Genomic DNA, 18,955 nt, shown 5'->3' on the forward strand with positions numbered 1-18,955 from the left:
AATTAATTAATACATTGTCGGGTAACCAAAATTATCAAACATAACTATAAGCATTTTATGCGTACTACAACCATTTACTCAAGGTGTTTGTACTTGTGAGAAGCTTTTCCCCTTTGAAAAGCTTTGGGATGATTTTATCCAAGAAAAAACTAAATTTCAAATTGGAAGACAGTCAAAACAATCCCTCATTGGGAAGTTGAAAAAAACATGGCAAGAATGGGTCAGAAAGAAAAGCACTTAGATATAGAGTCTTCTCGTCAAGAGAAAAAGATTTAAGGCCTATCACATGTTCCAAGTGCCAAAGTTTGGCCACTATGCTTCTAAATGTCCTCAGAAGAAGAAGGGAAACGGGAAGCAGTAGCAACAGCAGGACCAGTTTGCAAGCAGTGTAGAAGCTCCAATAATGAATGAACTTTCATACATGACAGCAATTTCATGTTTACCCACTCACACTATAGTGAAGGGTGGAATGTGACAACAGGTCGTCAAAACACATGACCTTGAATGAGAAAGCTTTCAACAAAATTGAAGAGCATAAGACTAGCATACAAGTAGAAAATGGTGATGAAGCCACATATCATGTTTTGGCTGTATCCTTGACCTTGATGATGTCCTTTATGTTCCTTGATTTAACAAAGAATTATCATTAGAAATTGTAGCCAAAATCATGGTCAAGAATTGGCCAAAGATGTTTGTAAATGGATCTTTGCAAGCTGATTGCTGATCCCTGTAATGTCCCCTAATGCAACCCTCTTATATTCTGTCCTAGAATCACAATTTTAGTAAATAGAGAGAGCAATAGAAGGACGCTAATGTCAACCCGCTGGAGGCTAGTGCTCTTGATTCCTTGTATTCCCCTTCCATAATTGGATGGTGAGATTAGGAATGCATAGATTCATTACTTATGATTGACATTTTACTGAATTCTAACTAATCTCTGCTAATGTTCTTATAGCCCTGTTTCTGTGTTTAGATTATGCTCAGACCCATAAATGATATACCTATATTAATTTGTATTGTTACTGGTGAATATGATTTAAGTCATTATTATAATTCTTGTGAATATACAAAAGTACAGTGAATTTAATTAAGTATTATTATATTGCTGTAAATAGACAGTGGTACAGAGAATATAATTATTATATTACTGTATATATGCAGACATACAGATTCATACCTGCTGCTTTCCTTATGGGCAGAAAGTTACCTTGTGTGAATATTATTAAAGCTGGAAAGTAATTCTCTTACAACTTCGTGGAGAGATAAAGTCAGACTCTTTGTAATTGCTGGACCCGATGTTTCTTTGTTGGTTAACAGATTTTGTTCTCTTCAAAATATGACAGTATTGACTCCTAGCCCCAGACAAGAGAACAAACTATTAACAACAGTTGGAGAAGTTGCTATTGTTTTGCAACTTTCCTCTGAATTTTAGAGGTACAACTCCCTCCTATGATATCAATTTAGGTTTTTCTGGGTATGCTTTTAAACAAAAAGCAGGAAAGGTGAGACTTTTAACCTGAAAGTCTTAAAGGTAAGGAAAAAAATCTATACAATTAATGAAAGAAATTTTTCCAGCCAACTTTCAACTAGTCATTGTTACACAACACTCATTCAAAGATGAACATTATATAACCATGCACGGTAGAGGGAAGCAAGTCCTTCAACAACTCATCATATAGAAACTTGAACAGAAAGCATCCACATAAGAAGAATGCAAGTTTATGTACTGTAGCAAAAAGTCTAATCATATTAGATAAACTGTTCATAAATCTACATATCAAACAGTAAAATCAAATCCATGTTCTACTTGCTTTTCAGAAAACAACACAAAGTTTGTCTTTCCAAAAATTCCCCCCCCCTTCCTTTTACTTTCTATTTCCTTTTATATCTAAAACCCCCTTTGCCATTTCCAAGAAACAATTCCCACAGGAATAACGGTCTTGAAAATGAACATTTTAAACATTGTCTTAGGTAAAACAAAAATTACCAGAAAACTCATTATTAACACTAAACCCATACTATAAACAACCTCTAAATTCATATTTCTTCATCAGGTACAAGGTTCCAACCAGCAATTTGGTTGTCAATCATCTCGGCCTTTGTTTCTTCTTCAATAAGTACCCAGAGGACTGCTGAAAATTCGTCTTCATCCTCTATGAGTTCTCAGGCGAGGTCAGTAAAAAAGAATAGGATGTCATCTTGCATATGCTCAACCTTTGGCTGTATCACCGGGGCCTTTCCTTTGAGCACCATCTTCTTTGCTGTATGAAAATTTAATCACTAGGGTTTCTTCTTGCAATTATCCCCTCTTGTAAACGTTGTTCGTGATTCTCAGCTTGCTCAGCAATTTTTCCTAATAAGATGATAACCTTTCTATATTCCGAAAAATCAGTTCGTTGTTTCCATGCAAGAGCATGCATCCCTTGGATAATATTCCCTTGTTCACTTTCCAGCCAATTTAAGTTAGGATTAACAACCGGCAACTGGTTGTCGTGAGGTAAAACCATTCTGATAAAGGAGGCTCATGATAGCGTGTGTTACTTCGGCTATTTTCGAAGGGTGGTGTACTAAATTCCACCTGCAAAAGGTGATGATACCAATTGCTACAACTCGTGCCACCACATTTATGTGCCTTTACCCGTTTAATCTGCCATTAATGATGGTACTTGCAAATCTTCATTTGATTCGTTTCCTAGAAATTGTATACCGTACGGCTATGGGCTGACTTGGAAACCCAACAGAAAAAAATTGGAAGTCTTTGATACTCCGACATCGACCTATAAGAGAGTATCAGGTATCAGGAAAAAATAGGAAATGGAAACTGTGTGGTCTTCTGGTTATTGCTCGATAGATATCGATCCTTCCTTCGGAATCACTACATCGGACGGAATTAGAACTCAGCAACTCCAAGGCATAGTTCCAATGTCTTAGGGTTTCGTTCATAAGGGGTGAGTGATAGAGGGAAAAGCCGCTTGTTTAATAGGGGCTGGTATTTTTTAAAAATAAAATGGGGGTAACATTCTTAAGGTAGCATTCTCCTCCTAAATTATTTCTCCCATAACCTTTTTTTCCCCCCTCCATCTTTAATCCACGTAGGCTTACTTTTATTACAAGGAAAAGTCATGCCCATTGGGAGAGACATGACTTACTCTTCAATCACGTCTTCCCAAACTTAAACGGAATTCTCTAATTAATATTAGATAAAAACATTGCTTAATCAATTAATATTATGGAAGATAAATACATTAATATTATATTGCTAAATTAATTAATTAATATTATATTGCTTAATTATTAATTTATTTAATATTATATTGGTTAATTAATTATAAATGGATGATTAATCAGTATTAAATAAGTGAATTAAGATTAATCAGTATTAAATAAGTGAATTAATTATTTAATTATATTTTAATTTAATTTTTATTTTTATTCTTTTGTATTTTAATTTTATTATTATTATTTATTATTAAATTATATTTCAAAGTGGGGACATTACAGTCCACCCCACTCAAGATTGCTTGTCCTCAAGCAATGATCATAGAATGTTCAAAAATGATTCCCAATATGAAATGGCTTTGGAAACACTCAAAGAATAAGCATGCTGCTACTTTTTTGTAAAAACCTACGAAACCCTGGGACGCGTCCCCTACCTGAAAACCCCCGTCCCAGTCCCGGGGACGTTTCGGGGACTTGGGGACGGCCAAGGGACGTCCCCCCCCCCCCCGTCCCCAAATTGTCAGAATTTTGAGGGGACGTTCTCGAAACGGGGGGACGACTTCCCTAGCTGTGGGGGACGTCCGTACGTCTCGGGGACGGCTAAGGACGGATTGGGGACGGCTAGACGTCCCCCACATCTAGAGCTAGGGAAAAAAAAAAAAAATTTAAAAAGTCGTATTTTCAATTTTTTTTTTAATTTTTCTAACATGGGCCCTCTATATTGAAAAAATTTAAAAAACGACTATCAATTTTTTTATTATTGAATTTGAATAGTTATGAAATCAAAATACGACTATCTATATTTGATTATTTTTCTAACATGGGCCCTCTATCAAAAATTAAAAGGCAACATTAAATTTATTAATTCATGTCAAATATTTATAATTTTAAATTAATTCATATTATAAATTTTAAAATTTATAAATAGAAAATAAATTAAATAATAAATATTATACTTTGCTTTTTAGTATTTACTTAGTACTATTTTGATTTCCATATCGCAATTGACAATGAAACAATATGGCAGCAGTGTGGCCTTTGGGCATTTTGTATGTTATTTCTTTAATATCTATTATGATATGCATATTGACAATGTGAATGAATTGAAATTCTGAATTATGAGTGCATATTGAGTATTGAGTCTATTGATAATGTGGTATCTTCGATGTTTGCATTCTAAAATGTTTTCATAGTATCATACACATGCTATATCCATGTTTTCATATGAATATAATGTATAGATGCATGCTTTATCCATGTTTTCATATGAACATTTAGAATTTTCCTATATATTTTAAATTTTCCCTATATTTTATATAGCCGTCCCCTTTGCCATCCCCCCCGTCCCCAAATTTGGCAAAAAAAATTGTCGTCCCGGAAACTTGGGGTAACGTAGGTAAAAACCCTAGTTCTTGCTCTAAATCACCATTTTATGTAAAACTACAAATGGAACATGATGCGTACCTGGTTGAGATCCTGCAATAGGTTAGGAAACCATTGAAACAATAAAATAGGATACGTACCTGATTGAGATCCTACAATAGGTTATGTATAAAATTATAAATAATATAAAACTTCTAAGAGAGATGATTAAGCATAAGATTCTTTATACTTAAAGTTAGGAACATTAACTTAACCATAGTCTTGTCCAACTCCTTATAGGATGTCAATCATTTAAAAAATGGGAGTAAGATGAATGATGAGGTGTCCAAGAGACCCTCTACCCTAGGCCCAAGAGCGGAGTGTCCCCTTAATAATTGTTGCTGCTTCGGTCACAACTAAATTGTATTTCTCCCCTCTTCACTTCTGCTTTATATTTATCATTTATAGTCTTGATCATTCTTAACACATCGTCATCAAACCATTTGGTTTCAAAAGCATCAACTTCATTATAAAGATAATACAAGGAGCTTTCTCAATATCAACAATAGTTGATGAGGTTCAGTTTGGGGACATCATAGTCTCCCCTCCTTGGAAATGCTTGCCCACAAGCATTCTTAAATTTTATCATGAGGATTCTTGACTTTGAACCCTTGTACTTAGATGACTGAAGATTTGTAAGGATAACCTGTAATTATCATTAAAAAATGGGAGTAAGAGGAATGATGAGGTGTCCAAGAGACCCTCTAACCTAGGCTCAAGAGCAGAGTGTCCCCTTAATAATTGTTGTTCATTCAGTCACAACTAAATTGTATTTCCCCCCTCTTCACTTCTGCTTTATATTCATTATTAATAGTCTTGAATCTTGATCATTCTTAATACATCGTCATCAAACCATTTGGTTTCAATTGCATCAACTTCATTATAAAGATAATGCAAGGAGCTTTCTCAATATCAACAATAGTTGATGAGGTTCAGTTTGGGGACATCACAGTCTCCCCTCCTTGGAAATGCTTGCTCACAAGCATTCTTAAATTTTGTCATGAGGGTTCTTGACTTTGAACCCTTGTACTTAGATGAGTGAAGATTTGTAAGGATAACCCATAATTACATTATGAACCACACATGCAAATATATATATATATATATATATATATATACATGTCCCATTGTAAGGATTAAGCAACTACATTATACATAATACAAGCATGTTAAAGTTTTGGGAGGAAGAGACGGGATGGGATTGCTTGGAGCCATTTCTACACTAAGCCCAAGGGAGGTTGCTTCTAACCCCCTTGCTCAACTTGGAGGCTCCTACTCACTGTCCCATCAAGGCCTCGTCTCCCTAAAAGTCCTTGCCATCTTGTGAAGTTGGGGGGAGAATGTGTTATTTTAAACCCTAGGTATGTTAATCAGATTCATATATTTGATTATGCCCTAGGTTGTAATCAGATTTGTAGTATTTTAGTAAACCAACATAGATTAATTGTGTCCTAGATTGTAATCAGATTTGCAGTATTTTAGTAAACCAACATAGATTAATTGTGCCCTAGATTGTATTCAGATTTACAGTATTTAATAAGCCAACATAAATCAGAAATGGAACAGCAGACAAACAAGCATACCCTGGGAAAACCTCCAAGGAGGAAAAACCCAGCATGAAAGACCCATAGGCCAGGTTATATATTCTCCTCTAAACATAAGTACAATACTTAGCTTGAATCTGATCTGCACATATCAGATCTGTTCCTTGCATACTTCAAAGGCTTGCATCAAGATCCACTACGTCCTCTTGGACAATTTCGCACCAAGCTGAATAAGTTCTCAATCTTCCTTAAGTTCGCACCCTTCTTAAGACTTCGCACAGCAAAGCTAAATCGCCTTGTATATTATCAAACTTGATTGATTATTGACTTGCAAATTTTCATTTACTTATATGCATCATTTATTCTTTCAAATGTAAGTCGGCCTCCTTGGATTTTGGCGCCAATGTTAAATGGCGTGTGTTTAGCATAACGTGGCATTGAATAGGGTCACGTCACCCTAGGATAGGACCCGGTCCTAAAATGGGGTTCGGATGATGCCTTAAGGCAATCCGAACCCCTATATCCCTAGTTACAATTAACACTCCCTCTTAACTAGGGAGGAGGAGAATACATAATCTGAACCTTTAAGTTCCATCTAGCACACAAGCATAGAATGGATCTAGCACACAAGCATTAAATTACATCTTCCACCTAGCACACAAGCATAGGATGGTTCTAGCACACAAGCATAGAAAGTGTAATACACCAATGGGTCTTTACATTATTACAATTATCCATCTAGCACACAAGCATAGATTGGATGTAATTCATTCTTGCACACACACAAGGAATGATTCAAGGTGCTACACATAGTAACTGAGATTGAAGCTCCCTCTCAATCAGGATTCCGTTTTCCATGACACCAAGTCTATCTTTGAAGTACTCGAACTTCACTCTGGATAAAGGTTTGGTGAGGATGTCGGCAATCTGTTCATCTATGCTAATGTACTTTAGATGAATGGCGCATCTCTGCACCATATCCCGAATGTAATAATAGTGTGTTTCCACATGTTTGGACCGATCATGAAATACAGGATTTACTAACATCTTTATACAGCTTTGATTATCACAATGAATGGTGGTGGGATCATTGGCTTGACCAAATAATCCAACAAGGAGCTTACGAAGCCACACTGCTTCTCTGGATGCAACAGATGCGGCAATGTACTCAGCTTCTGTAGTGCTTAATGCTACCGAAGATTGCTTTCTGCATGCCCAAGAGATTACTGCGGAGCCCAAATTGAAGCAGATGCCTGAAGTGCTTTTCCTGTCCTTGACACTTCCTACCCAATCTAAATCTGAGTAGCCTTTCAGGAGAATTGGGGTATTAAGTGAATACTTCAGCCCATAACCAATCGTGCCACGTAGATATCTTAGAATGTGCTTGGCAGCAACCAAGTGAACATGTTTAGGTGAGCTCATGAACTAACTGAGAGCATTAACCGCATAACAGATATCTGGCCTAGTATTGACTAGGTACATTAGGGAGCCAATCAACTGCCTGTACTCAGAGGGATCTGCAAAATCAGAGTTAGCTTCAGAAACACTTAACTTCTTTAAGTTAGATTCCATAGGAGTACGCATAGGTTTACAATCTATCATTCTAAATCTTTTCAAAATATCAGTAGTGTATTTTCCCTGACTTAGAAAGATTTCATTAGCTCTTTGCCATACTTCTAACCCTAGGAAGTAATGCATTAGACCTAAATCCTTCATTTCAAATTCTAAGGCTAATTCCTTTTTACATCTCATGATTAATTTATTTTCACCCGTGAGAAATAAATCATCTACATACAAAACTAAAATAAGCATCTCATCATTATAAACTTTCAAGTAAATGTTAGCATCAACATCATTCTTGGAAAACCCTAAACTTAGTAAGTACTTATCAATTCTTTCATACCAAGCGCGAGGAGCCTGTTTGAGCCCATATAAGGCTTTCTTCAACCTGCAAACATGAGAATCTCTTTTATGGATTACATAACCTTCTGGTTGCTCAATATAGACTTCCTCCTCAAAGACACCATTGAGGAAGGCTGTCTTAACGTCCATTTGATGCAGCTCCCAACCTTTGGCTGCAGCAAAAGCTATTATAGACCTAATAGAGGTATATCTATCAACAGGGGCAAAGGTTTCTTCATAATCTATTCCTTCCTTTTGAGAAAAACCACGTGCTACAAATCTAGCTTTATATTTTTCAATACTACCATCAGCATTATGTTTAATTTTAAACAACCATTTAGAAGAAACGACAGACTTACCTTTGGGTCTAGGTACAATGTACCAGACATTATTCTTGATGATAGACCCATACTCTTCATCCATGGCTAATTTCCAAGCAGGATGGGACATAGCTTCTCCGATATTGTGGGGTTCGGACTCAGTTATATTGCACATCACAGAAATGTAGTTGGCGTGATTTTGAACACTCTTGCTATTTCTAAAAGTTCCTCTGGGAGCAGCAAACCCTTCAGCATCTTGAATCGTATTTCTAACCCAAAGTGGTCTCTTCTTGCAGACCACAATATCCTGAGGAATATCGGTAGATTGCATGGGTTCTGATGAGTCATTTTGAACTTCCTGATTTGGAAGATCAGTAGACTCCTCCTGTAACTCAGGGTTAGCATCAACAATTGAATCTTGATTTTCCATCACCATATCATTATAGTTGGTTAATGAACCTTTAGATCTTTTGAAAGCAATATTTTCTTCAAAAGTTACATCTCTACTTAACTCAACATACCTTTGACCTGAAATGTAGATCCTGAAGGCTTTGGAAGATTCGCTGTATCCTACTAGGATGCCTTTCTTTCCAGATGGATCCAGCTTGGTTCGTTTTTCTTTAGGCACATTAACATACACAGGGCTTCCGAATATTCTTAGGTGACTGATGTCTGGTTTGATTCCAGAAAAGGCTTCTTCAGGTGTCACATCCTTTAGGACTCGATGAGGACATCTATTCTGAATATAAACTGCGGTTTTGGATGCTTCTGCCCATAGAAAAGGTTGCAAGTCCTGATCATGTATCATGGCTCTTGCAGCTTCAACAATGGTCTTGTTCTTTCTTTCAGCAACTCCATTTTGTTGAGGGTTGTAGGGAACACAGAACTCCCTCTTAATTCCTGCTTTAACACAAAAGTCATAGAAGCTACCTGAGGTGTATTCACCTCCATTGTCAAACCTCAAACATTTAATTCGATTTCCTGTAGTATTTTCAACTAAGGCTTTGAATTCTTTAAATCTGTTTAGGAATTCTTCAGACTCTTTAGTTTTAAGAAAATAGATCCATGTTTTCCTAGAGAAATCGTCTATGAAGATAACATAATATAGGAAACCGCTAGGAGATGCTATAGACATAGGACCACATAAATCTGAATGAATAAGTTCTAACCTTTCTTTAGCCCTACTATCGCTTTTATGAAAGGGATTCTTTACATTCTTGCCCATTGCACGACCTTTACAAGTATCATCATGAGATAAACTGAGGTTAGGCATACCTTTGACCATTTTACCGAGTGGGAAGAGCTTGAAAGTGAAGATGACCCAATCTTCTATGCCATAGCTCGCATGATTCAGGGGTCTCATGAATGAGAGCTTGAATTGGATTAGCTGCAAGCTTATATAAACTATCACATCTATTTCCAATAATACGAGCAGATTTGAAATTAGATTTCTTAGGCCAAGCAAGTACTTTCCCTTCAGAAAATGCTATTTGCAAACCCTTATCTTCTAAAGCCGAAATGGAAATAAGATTTCTTTTAATACCAGGTACAAAGAGAATATCATAGAGTTGTAAGGAAATACCAGAATCTAGTTTTAAAGAGGTAGTGCCAGAACCTTTTACCGAGTATCGAGCATCATCACCGATTACTAAATGAAGATTGGTGTCTTTTTCAATCAGCTCTGAGAGATGCTCATGAAATCCTGAGATGTGTCTGGAGGCACCACTGTCAAGAATCCACGTATTGCTGTCCGTAGGAACATTGCTGGAAAGAGCAGAGATAAGAAGGTAGTCTTCACTTTGTTCGGCAACTTCATTTAAGTTGGCTTCCCTTTCCTTTGGGTCATTCTAACAATCTCTGGCAGATACAAACTTTGATATGACAGTGAAAAGATGATTCTTGACAGACTCAATTATGATCCTTCTAGCTTTGAGGGAATCTTTCTTGAACAGTTTCAGCTCTTCAACATCTTCTGGAGGAGACAACCTTTCTTCTTCTACAAATTTCAGTAGATCATTTTCTTCAAGGATCAATAGAATACGAACTTTCCAAGCAGCAAAATCAATGGCTCTCTCAAGCCTATCTTCAGCCTTCAAACCTGACATCTTTAATCTGAACACAAACAACAGCTATATATGCAACAATTGATTTGCTAAAATCAGAGGTTAATGACACCTATAGCTCTGATACCATGTTGAGACATGGACCAGCTAGGACTCGAACCTAGGACCTTCCATACGCTGCTGGAGTGCTCTACCACTGAGCTACTTGCCCCTCTTGGACCAGTCCATCGTCCGGGTGTGGTTTATCAGAGCCAAGTCCAAGCTAGGAGCCCCAAGCACATGAGAGGTGTGGCTTAAGGGGGGGTGTTGGTGTTGGAAATAAGCCACACCCGGACGATGGACTGGTCCAAGAGGGGCCAATAGCTCAGTGGTAGAGCACTCCAGCAGCGTATGGAAGGTCCTAGGTTCGAGTCCTAGCTGGTCCATGTCTCAACAGAATGTAACCAGGTTACTTGACTCTTCAATTGTAAGGACTCACTTCAAGGTCACTTACGAGCCCCTCGCAACCTCTTTGTTGCATCTCAAGCCCAAAACACAAGATGGGTTTTTATACAATCAATCTTTATACATTCCCTCTTGCAGAATCGGAGGAAAGACGTAAGGGGTTACTTGACTCCTCAATTGTAAGTACCCACTTTTAGGTTACTTACGAGCCCCTTGTGACCCATCTCTTACTCTTCAAGTCCTTTCCCATAAAGAGGATTACAGATAGTATTTAGCATGCATGTGAAAACACAAAGTATACATATGAATGCATGAAGACACCAAGCATACACAAAGTACACACTTGTATAAACAGGGAGCATGCATTTGAAAACACAAAGCATACACATGGATATACACAAGCACAGAGCATACACTCAAATACTCATATTGTTAGATTCCTTCTTATTGACTGAAATGATTCATTGATTCATCTTTACCCTGCAGGATGGCAGGATCATAGCTCTGATACCATTTGGAATGTCCCCTAAAGCAAACCTCTTATATTCTGTCCTAGAATCATAATTTTAGTAAATAGAGAAAGCAATGGAAGGACATTAATGTCAACCCACTGGAGGCTAGTGCTCTTGATTCCTTGTATTCCCCTTCCATAATTAGATGGTGAGATGGAGAATGCATAGATTCATTACTTATGATTGACATTTTACTGAATTCTAACTAATCTCTGCTAAAGTTCTTATAGCCCTGTTTCTGTGTTTAGATTATGCTCAGACCCATAAATGATGTACCTATATAAATTTGTATTGTTACTGGTGAATATGATTTAAGTCAATATTATAATGCTTGTGAATATACAGAAGTACATTGAATTTAATGAAGTATTATTATATTGCTGTAAATAGACAGTGGTGCTGCAGAGAATATAAATAAGTATTATATTACTGTGAATATGCAGAGATACAGATTCATACCTGCTGCTTTCCTTATGGGCAGAAAGTTACCTTGTGTGAATATTATTAAAGCTGGAAAGTAATTCTCTTACAAGTTTGTGGAGAGATAAAGTCAGACTCTTTGTAATTGCTGGACCCGATGTCTCTTAAGATAGTATTCTCCTTCTAATTTATTTCTCCCATAACCTTTTTTTCCCCCCTCTATCTTTACTCCATATAGGCTTACTTTTATTATGAAGGAAAAGTCATGCCCATTGGGAGAGACGTGACTTACTTTTGAGTCACGTCTTCCCAAACTTAAACGGAATTCTCTAATTAATATAAGATAAATACATTGCTTAATCAATTAATATTATGGAAGATAAATACATTAATATTATATTGTTTAATTAATCAATTAATATTATATTGCTTAATTAATTAATTAATATTACATTGTTTAATTAATTAATATTATATTGCTTAATTATTAATTTATTCAATATTATATTGTTTAATTAATTATAAATGGATGGTAAATCAGTATTAAATAAGTGAATTAATTATTTAATTATATTTTTATTTAGTTTTTATTTTTATTCTTTTGTATTTTAATTTTATTATTATTAATTATTATTAAATTATATTTCAAAGTGAGGACATTACAATCCCATCACGCAAGCAACCTTGAGACATGAAAAATTGTGTGAGCTTTGGCACAAGAGATATGACCACTCACACAATAGAGCTCCACACCTTTTGAAGGATGTCATGGATGGTTTACCTAGCTTTCAAGGCAGAAAAAAACTGGTGCATGCTAAGGACGTGCACTTGGCAGGCACATCAAAAATGTTTTTCCAGGCAATAAGCACAGATCAAAAGAATTCTGGATCTGATTCATTTAGATCTTCATGGGTCTGTGTCAACGGCTTTATTGGCTGGAATAATTTATGTTTCTCTCATTGATGTTTCTTTAAGAAAAACCTAGATTTATTTCATGAAGACCAAAGAAAGGTCTTTGGAAAATTTTAAAAAATCAAAGCTCTAGCAGAAAATCAGGCAAAAAGGAAGAATTAAGGTGTTGATGTCTAACAATTGAGATATCTTCAAGGACTCTGATGTTGCTTTGTAGAGGTCCAAAAATCAAGAGAGAGCTTACAATACCTCATAGCTCTCAGCAAAATGGGGTCATTGCTGAGAGAAAGAACATCTCCATCATAGAGACTGCTACATCTATAATTCATGATTTAGATCTGTCCGTGTTTCTTTGGGTCGAAGTATGACTAGGCAATATAGACATTAAACCAATGTCCTCACAAAGTGTTTATGAACAAGACTCCAGAAGATGCCTTCGCTAGAGAGAAACCTGATGATTTTTCCTTTCAGGTGTTTAGAAGTCCCAGTTACATTCATATGCTAGGAGAGAAAAAAACAAAGTTTGAACCTTCCAGCCTAGAAGGTGACTTTATGAGATACAATGAGCCCTCCGAGACTTCCAAGATCTATGTTTCATCACAAAGAAAGATGTTGATGGGAAAAGATGTTAAGTTTGACAAGGACACTTGGTCCCATGGAGGTTGATGAAAGCAAACAATCTGCTGTTCCAAGTTATAATCAAAAAAATACAGCAGTCCCTTCACCAGATCAACCAAGTTTTAGTAAGGCAGAAGATATCTCAGGCTTATCTAAAACAGCAAGGGAGCCTAAATGGCTTACACAAACTTTGCACCAGACATAAGAACAAGTACGAGCACCAAAATCTTCCTTCAAAGTGTGTCATCCACTTGATAAGTTTGAAATTTGTTTGTTTGTTTGTGGTGAGGTACCCATAACTGGGCTAAAAGGCTGACCCCTCTATATGGGTCTTACATGAGACAATATATACACACACGCTCTGCACCTCTGCTTTTGTGTATGCTGGACTTTGGGCCAACCCAAGGCCATCTTGGTCCATACTTATCTCAAACAATATACCACATAGGAGTACCAAACGCAGTAAATTACACTTTCAGTAATTCATACTCATTCGGTACTCAAGAACTTCATAATTATGCTTCCTATATACCAAAAACAAAACCTTTTAAGTATTGTTTCCTCATTTAAAGTTGTTAATCATTTACTCCAAAATGCTTTCTTTTTTTCTTTAATTATAAATCTTGCTAAAGGATAATGAACACAAACATTTAAGATTATACAAGATAATAGGAAGCATGCTCTTTTGCAAATAATTGACTAAATGTTTCTTCCCTTTCAGGTCATTGTTTGTCTATCGCAATAAGTTCTTTGACTTTTGACTTGAATATTTCAAGTTTTGTCGTGATATATTTGTAGAACAGTTTTTGCTCCAAAACATTTAACTGGGATTTTATTCCCCGCATACTTTACATTTTATTTAATATTCATTCCTTGAAAAAAACACATTTGGCATTTTAAATGATACTAAATGTAAACTAATTTCTTTTCACAGGAAAATGTTACTCCATTTAAAGAAAAAATCTGGCCTAATACAGTGTAGTAAATTAAAATGCAAAGAGAGATACCTATAACTAACAAGATAAAAATATATCTTCTAATACTCAAATCCCACATATCTGTGTTTCACAACTCTTATTCCACTTGAAGGGTACTGAAACTAGAGAATAAGGAATTTACTCACCTTGAAAGCTTCTGATTTGCCCTTGGTAATTTGATTCCTTTGAATACATTTATTTATAATATCCTTCGTGTATTCATCAGGATTCCTTCCGTCATCAATAAGCCTAATACAAGTAAACAGCAACTTCAGGATGGACCTCCATGCATTTTTTGAAACAAACCTTACATATAAAAAAGTGCTATAAAGCATATAGCAAGAAAAGACATTAAACTTAAATCTAACATAACACAAAAACTTAAATTAATACTCACTTAATCACCTCAAGAGGCACCTGAATATCACAGTTTTGAGCAGCCTTTTGCATTTGATCAAGCTCACCAACCAAAGAATTTCTGCATTCAACCAAAAATCCCAGGAATCAAGGAGTTAAAGAGTTCTTACAAGGCCACAAACTTTATGTAATAATGCAAATTTACTAGGCATGAGATTTTCCTTTTTCGTTTGCAAATGCCAAAGATAGGAACCAATCATTTGGAAGTAATTTTGATTTGAACAAATATTTTGTATGGTTTACGCTTAAAACTACCACTTGTACCAGAAGGGGTGAAGGGTTATGCCAATAGAAAATTATATATAGTTTAATATGTTAGAGAGTACAATTTTATATGTGCATAGAAGATACATTAATTTAATTTACAATATTTGTGTATAGAATAATATTTTTTGTATATACAGTTTGAAATACAATCTTGACTTTAGGTTGATGATTTGTCTTCGAGCTATCATTTCTCTTTATGAGTTTTACACCAAGATTGTAATGGAGGTGCAATGGTTATGTCAATTTTATAAATAACACTTTATGCCTAGACTTGCTTTATACTATTTAGTGCAACAACTGTTAGGGTTCCATTAACTAGTACACTTTACAGCAATCACCCTCCTCCTATCAGTATAAGGTAACCATACAAAGTTCAATATTGGATACTCTCAGCTGCATCCGTCGCAATATGGAGCAGTCTTATAAGCATTTGGACTTTTCTGCTATCTGTCGTTATTGGATATTATCTTTTGGTATCAACCATACAGAGTATTTAGTACTTGTGTCATTCTTCTATGGCCCATCTCGTATGAGTATTTAACCCCGAACTTGAACAGTCCACTCTATACTCATTCCCAGTTGGAATTGAAGGTAGCAAAATGAATCATGACATAGAATCAATGGAGATCAGCATTAGACAGAGGTTCTTATATAAGTGCAGGATGGCATTGGAGACCCGAGACTCACCAGCTCAAAATTAAAAAAGACAAACCAGATAAATCAGTACAGGACTTACCAATTTTAGACATAAAGCACATATACAAATTACTAATTTGATTCTCTTCTATATCTTGTGTCATAAAAACCAACAGATTGCATTTCTACCCATCTATTTGTAGGTTGTGTTGTTCAACTCTAACTCCCCTTGGCATCTTTTCTCCTAGAAGACTATGCCTAGATTGCAGAGATAGATTTACTTGGAAGTCAGGGTCCCAAATGAATCCTTGAATAGATGATTCTCTTCTATATCTTGTGTCATAAAAACCAACAGATTGCATTTCTGCCCATCTATTTGTAGGTAATGTTGTTGAACTCTAGCTCCCCTTTGCATGTTTTCTCCTAGAAGACTATGCCTAGATTGCAGAGATAGATTTACTTGGAAGTCAGAGTCCCAAATGAATCCTTGAATAGATATCCCTAAACTCCCAGAAATATCATGGTGGTCAGTATTGCAAAATTTGAGAAGCTGATGCTTGTAAACCTATATTATTGAGATGAACTATATAGTGAATCAGAGAAAAACTTAGTAAATCAGTCAAATGCAGAAAAATGAAACAAAATAGCCGACAGAAGTGAGAAAAAAAAGACACCGGCAGCTCCAAGAAGATGATTTTTTTTAGAATGTTAGAATGTGTTAAGGTCTGAAATGCTGTCAATGCAGGATAGTTCATGCAGCAACATGTAGAAGGAAAAGGTGCTTTAAATGACAAATGTCAATATGTTTTCAAACAGTTGTCAAAAGGTGAAAAAACAATTAAAAAATCAATTTCAACACCTGGCAATTTGAGTATTATGTGGCACTATTAAACATTTCACATCTTTAAAATCATACACACTTTGGCTATATTCTTATATGTCGGTGTTGAAACTTAGGAGGCCTGTGATAAAACATTACATGAATGATAGCTGGCTTGCATTCTCCCTCTCATCCCGCTCAGCTGTAGAGGCTGCAAGTCATGGGGATCCTCCTCATAAGTCCCCTGTACAGTCAGCTTCCAGTAGCTTCTGTAATTTGCAAGCTTCTTCTCAGATGCCTCATTCAACTATCACTTATCACAGCTATGAAGAAAATGGAGGGGGACCGTTTTACACTACCATGCCCTTGAGGTCTAATGGTTCACTCTGTATTATGAAGGTCCTCAGCAGATCCTAAACAAAAGGTAAGGAAAGTGTAGACAAGATAAGTGACAACCAGTTTTTGTCTAAGCTACCTGCAAATAAGAGTTATAGATAAAATATTGATGTAGGTTTTATTGGCATTATGCATTACTAAAACGTACTTATTTTTTGTTGTCTCTTGGTAGTGTCGATTGGAATTAAATTGAAGCCACCTGAACTGCAAGTAGCAAGCCTTCAATCAACAAAACATAATGGACAGAAGGCTTTCAAGAATAGAAGCTACAAGGTATGACATGACTGCACCCAATGGATGCATTAAGAATCCTGCCTTCTAACAGAAACTAACAAAATATACACCTTCCTTTTCTATTCCCTTGAAATTTATACCAGCATATTCCCTATTATACAGAGCATGAAAACTAGTGCAGAGGCATATTTGGTTCATGAATCAATTTATATGCAGTTATTCAAGGCATATTTGGTTCATGAATCAATTTGGAACATGCTGAAGCTCCTAACTGATAGTATAAAATGGCCCATTCCAAATTTGGCAACAGTATTGGTGCATCTACTTTTATTTCTTTGATGAATAACATTGGAGCCTGGTACTCTTTCTTCAGATGATTAATGGCAACATGTTCTATCATCTTTGAAAACACTAACAGCAGAAACAGTGCCAGAATTTGCTAAAAATTGTTTGCATCATAGCAGGCATTGAGAAACAGTGCAAAAGATGATCCTATAAAGTCTAATAGGGGAGTGTTGCTCAATGGTATAATTTCCACTCAAGATAGGGGTGAAGACATGTTAATATTCATTGTCTCTGATGCAAATTGTTATACATCAGACATATTTTTTAATATTGGGTGAAGTGTAAAAATATAGCTCAATCGCACCAAAGAAACTGAACATCAAAAATAATCTAGGACCTCACAATACAGGTTAAAAAGTAAAAACAAATTAGACATATGAGGAAATACAAAATCAGAGCTAATACAGATCTGATGATATAATGTACATACAACCAAAGACAACCTACAATACAATGTTCGATTAAGATTCTTTCTCAAAACAGAGAAAATTTGTAACGAAATGTACACCCTAGGCTAAATTTACATTTAATAACTGAAGTTAAAGCCCTTGATTGTTGTGCGTATTAAAAAGAGAAATGCAGCTTTTGCTCTCAAATTATTTATTCCATCTAGTAGTTTGCATATTTTTCATTGTACTGTTGAACTTCATAGTTCTGAGTGCCTTCTATGTTAATGCATATTATATTTGCTAAAGCTTGCAGGAAGGATGATGTCACGGCTCGAATTCAAAACTTATGTTTTGTAAACAATGGTCTGAATTTGTCCTTTACCACTCTGTAGGGTTGTGGAAATAAGAACTTCTATGCTTTAAATTGATTTTTATTTCTAATAGCATCAATTCCTGCTGTAGGAAAAAGAGAAATTCAGTATATTAAGATGGGAAGAAGCATCATGGTGATGCAATTGATTGCTACTCTAGGGCATTCAATCAGAAGATATCAAACAATATTGAGTATAGAATTGTTTTTGCACTTCTCGGAAACTACAGGCATGCATAGATGGATGCTGAAGATGCAACGAAGAAGCAATCCAAAAAATGTTAAGGTTGCCAGGACTGATAGGTGCTTATATGTTAATGAATTTGGTTAGATTCTGAGATCAATTTCTTCATATTTAAAGCAAAAAAGATACTAATGCTAGTACACATGGTTTAGGATTTAGATGCAAGGGACATAATTCTGATTTTGTTTTCTTTCTTCTTATTTGATTATTTCAGGCACACTGTTTTGATTTTTTTTCATTTCTTGTTTTGATTCAAATATTTGGAGAGAAATTTTTTTTTTCTGGGAATTTATTTGTCTATCACCTTAATATATAGATTTTGAATACTTTCAAACTTTCCTTTAATATAATTATTGTGCAATGCAAAAAAATGTTCTAATGTGTCAATCTATGATGGTTATATTTTCATCGACCTTTATCTGTTTACTTCTGTAACTGTTTAAATAGGCCTATTAATGAGGGGCAAAATCTTCTCTTGCTTTAG

The 18,955-nt window shown here is 35.6% G+C and overlaps 1 protein-coding gene across 1 annotated transcript in view; it reads right to left on the minus strand.

Annotated features, from left to right (window-relative positions):
• Positions 1-18,955, minus strand: part of LOC131067394 (mediator of RNA polymerase II transcription subunit 10b) — a 41,437-nt gene that overhangs the window by 12,349 nt on the left and 10,133 nt on the right. Inside the window, exons 3-4 of the mRNA XM_058002370.2 lie at positions 14,751-14,831; positions 14,500-14,602 (exon numbers count right to left, since the gene is read on the minus strand). Of these exons, the coding sequence (XP_057858353.2) occupies positions 14,500-14,602; positions 14,751-14,831 (184 nt within the window). The remainder of the gene's footprint in view (positions 1-14,499; positions 14,603-14,750; positions 14,832-18,955) is intronic.

Source organism: Cryptomeria japonica, chromosome 5 (assembly GCF_030272615.1).
Source record: "Cryptomeria japonica chromosome 5, Sugi_1.0, whole genome shotgun sequence".
In the NCBI taxonomy this organism is placed as follows: domain Eukaryota; kingdom Viridiplantae; phylum Streptophyta; class Pinopsida; order Cupressales; family Cupressaceae; genus Cryptomeria; species Cryptomeria japonica.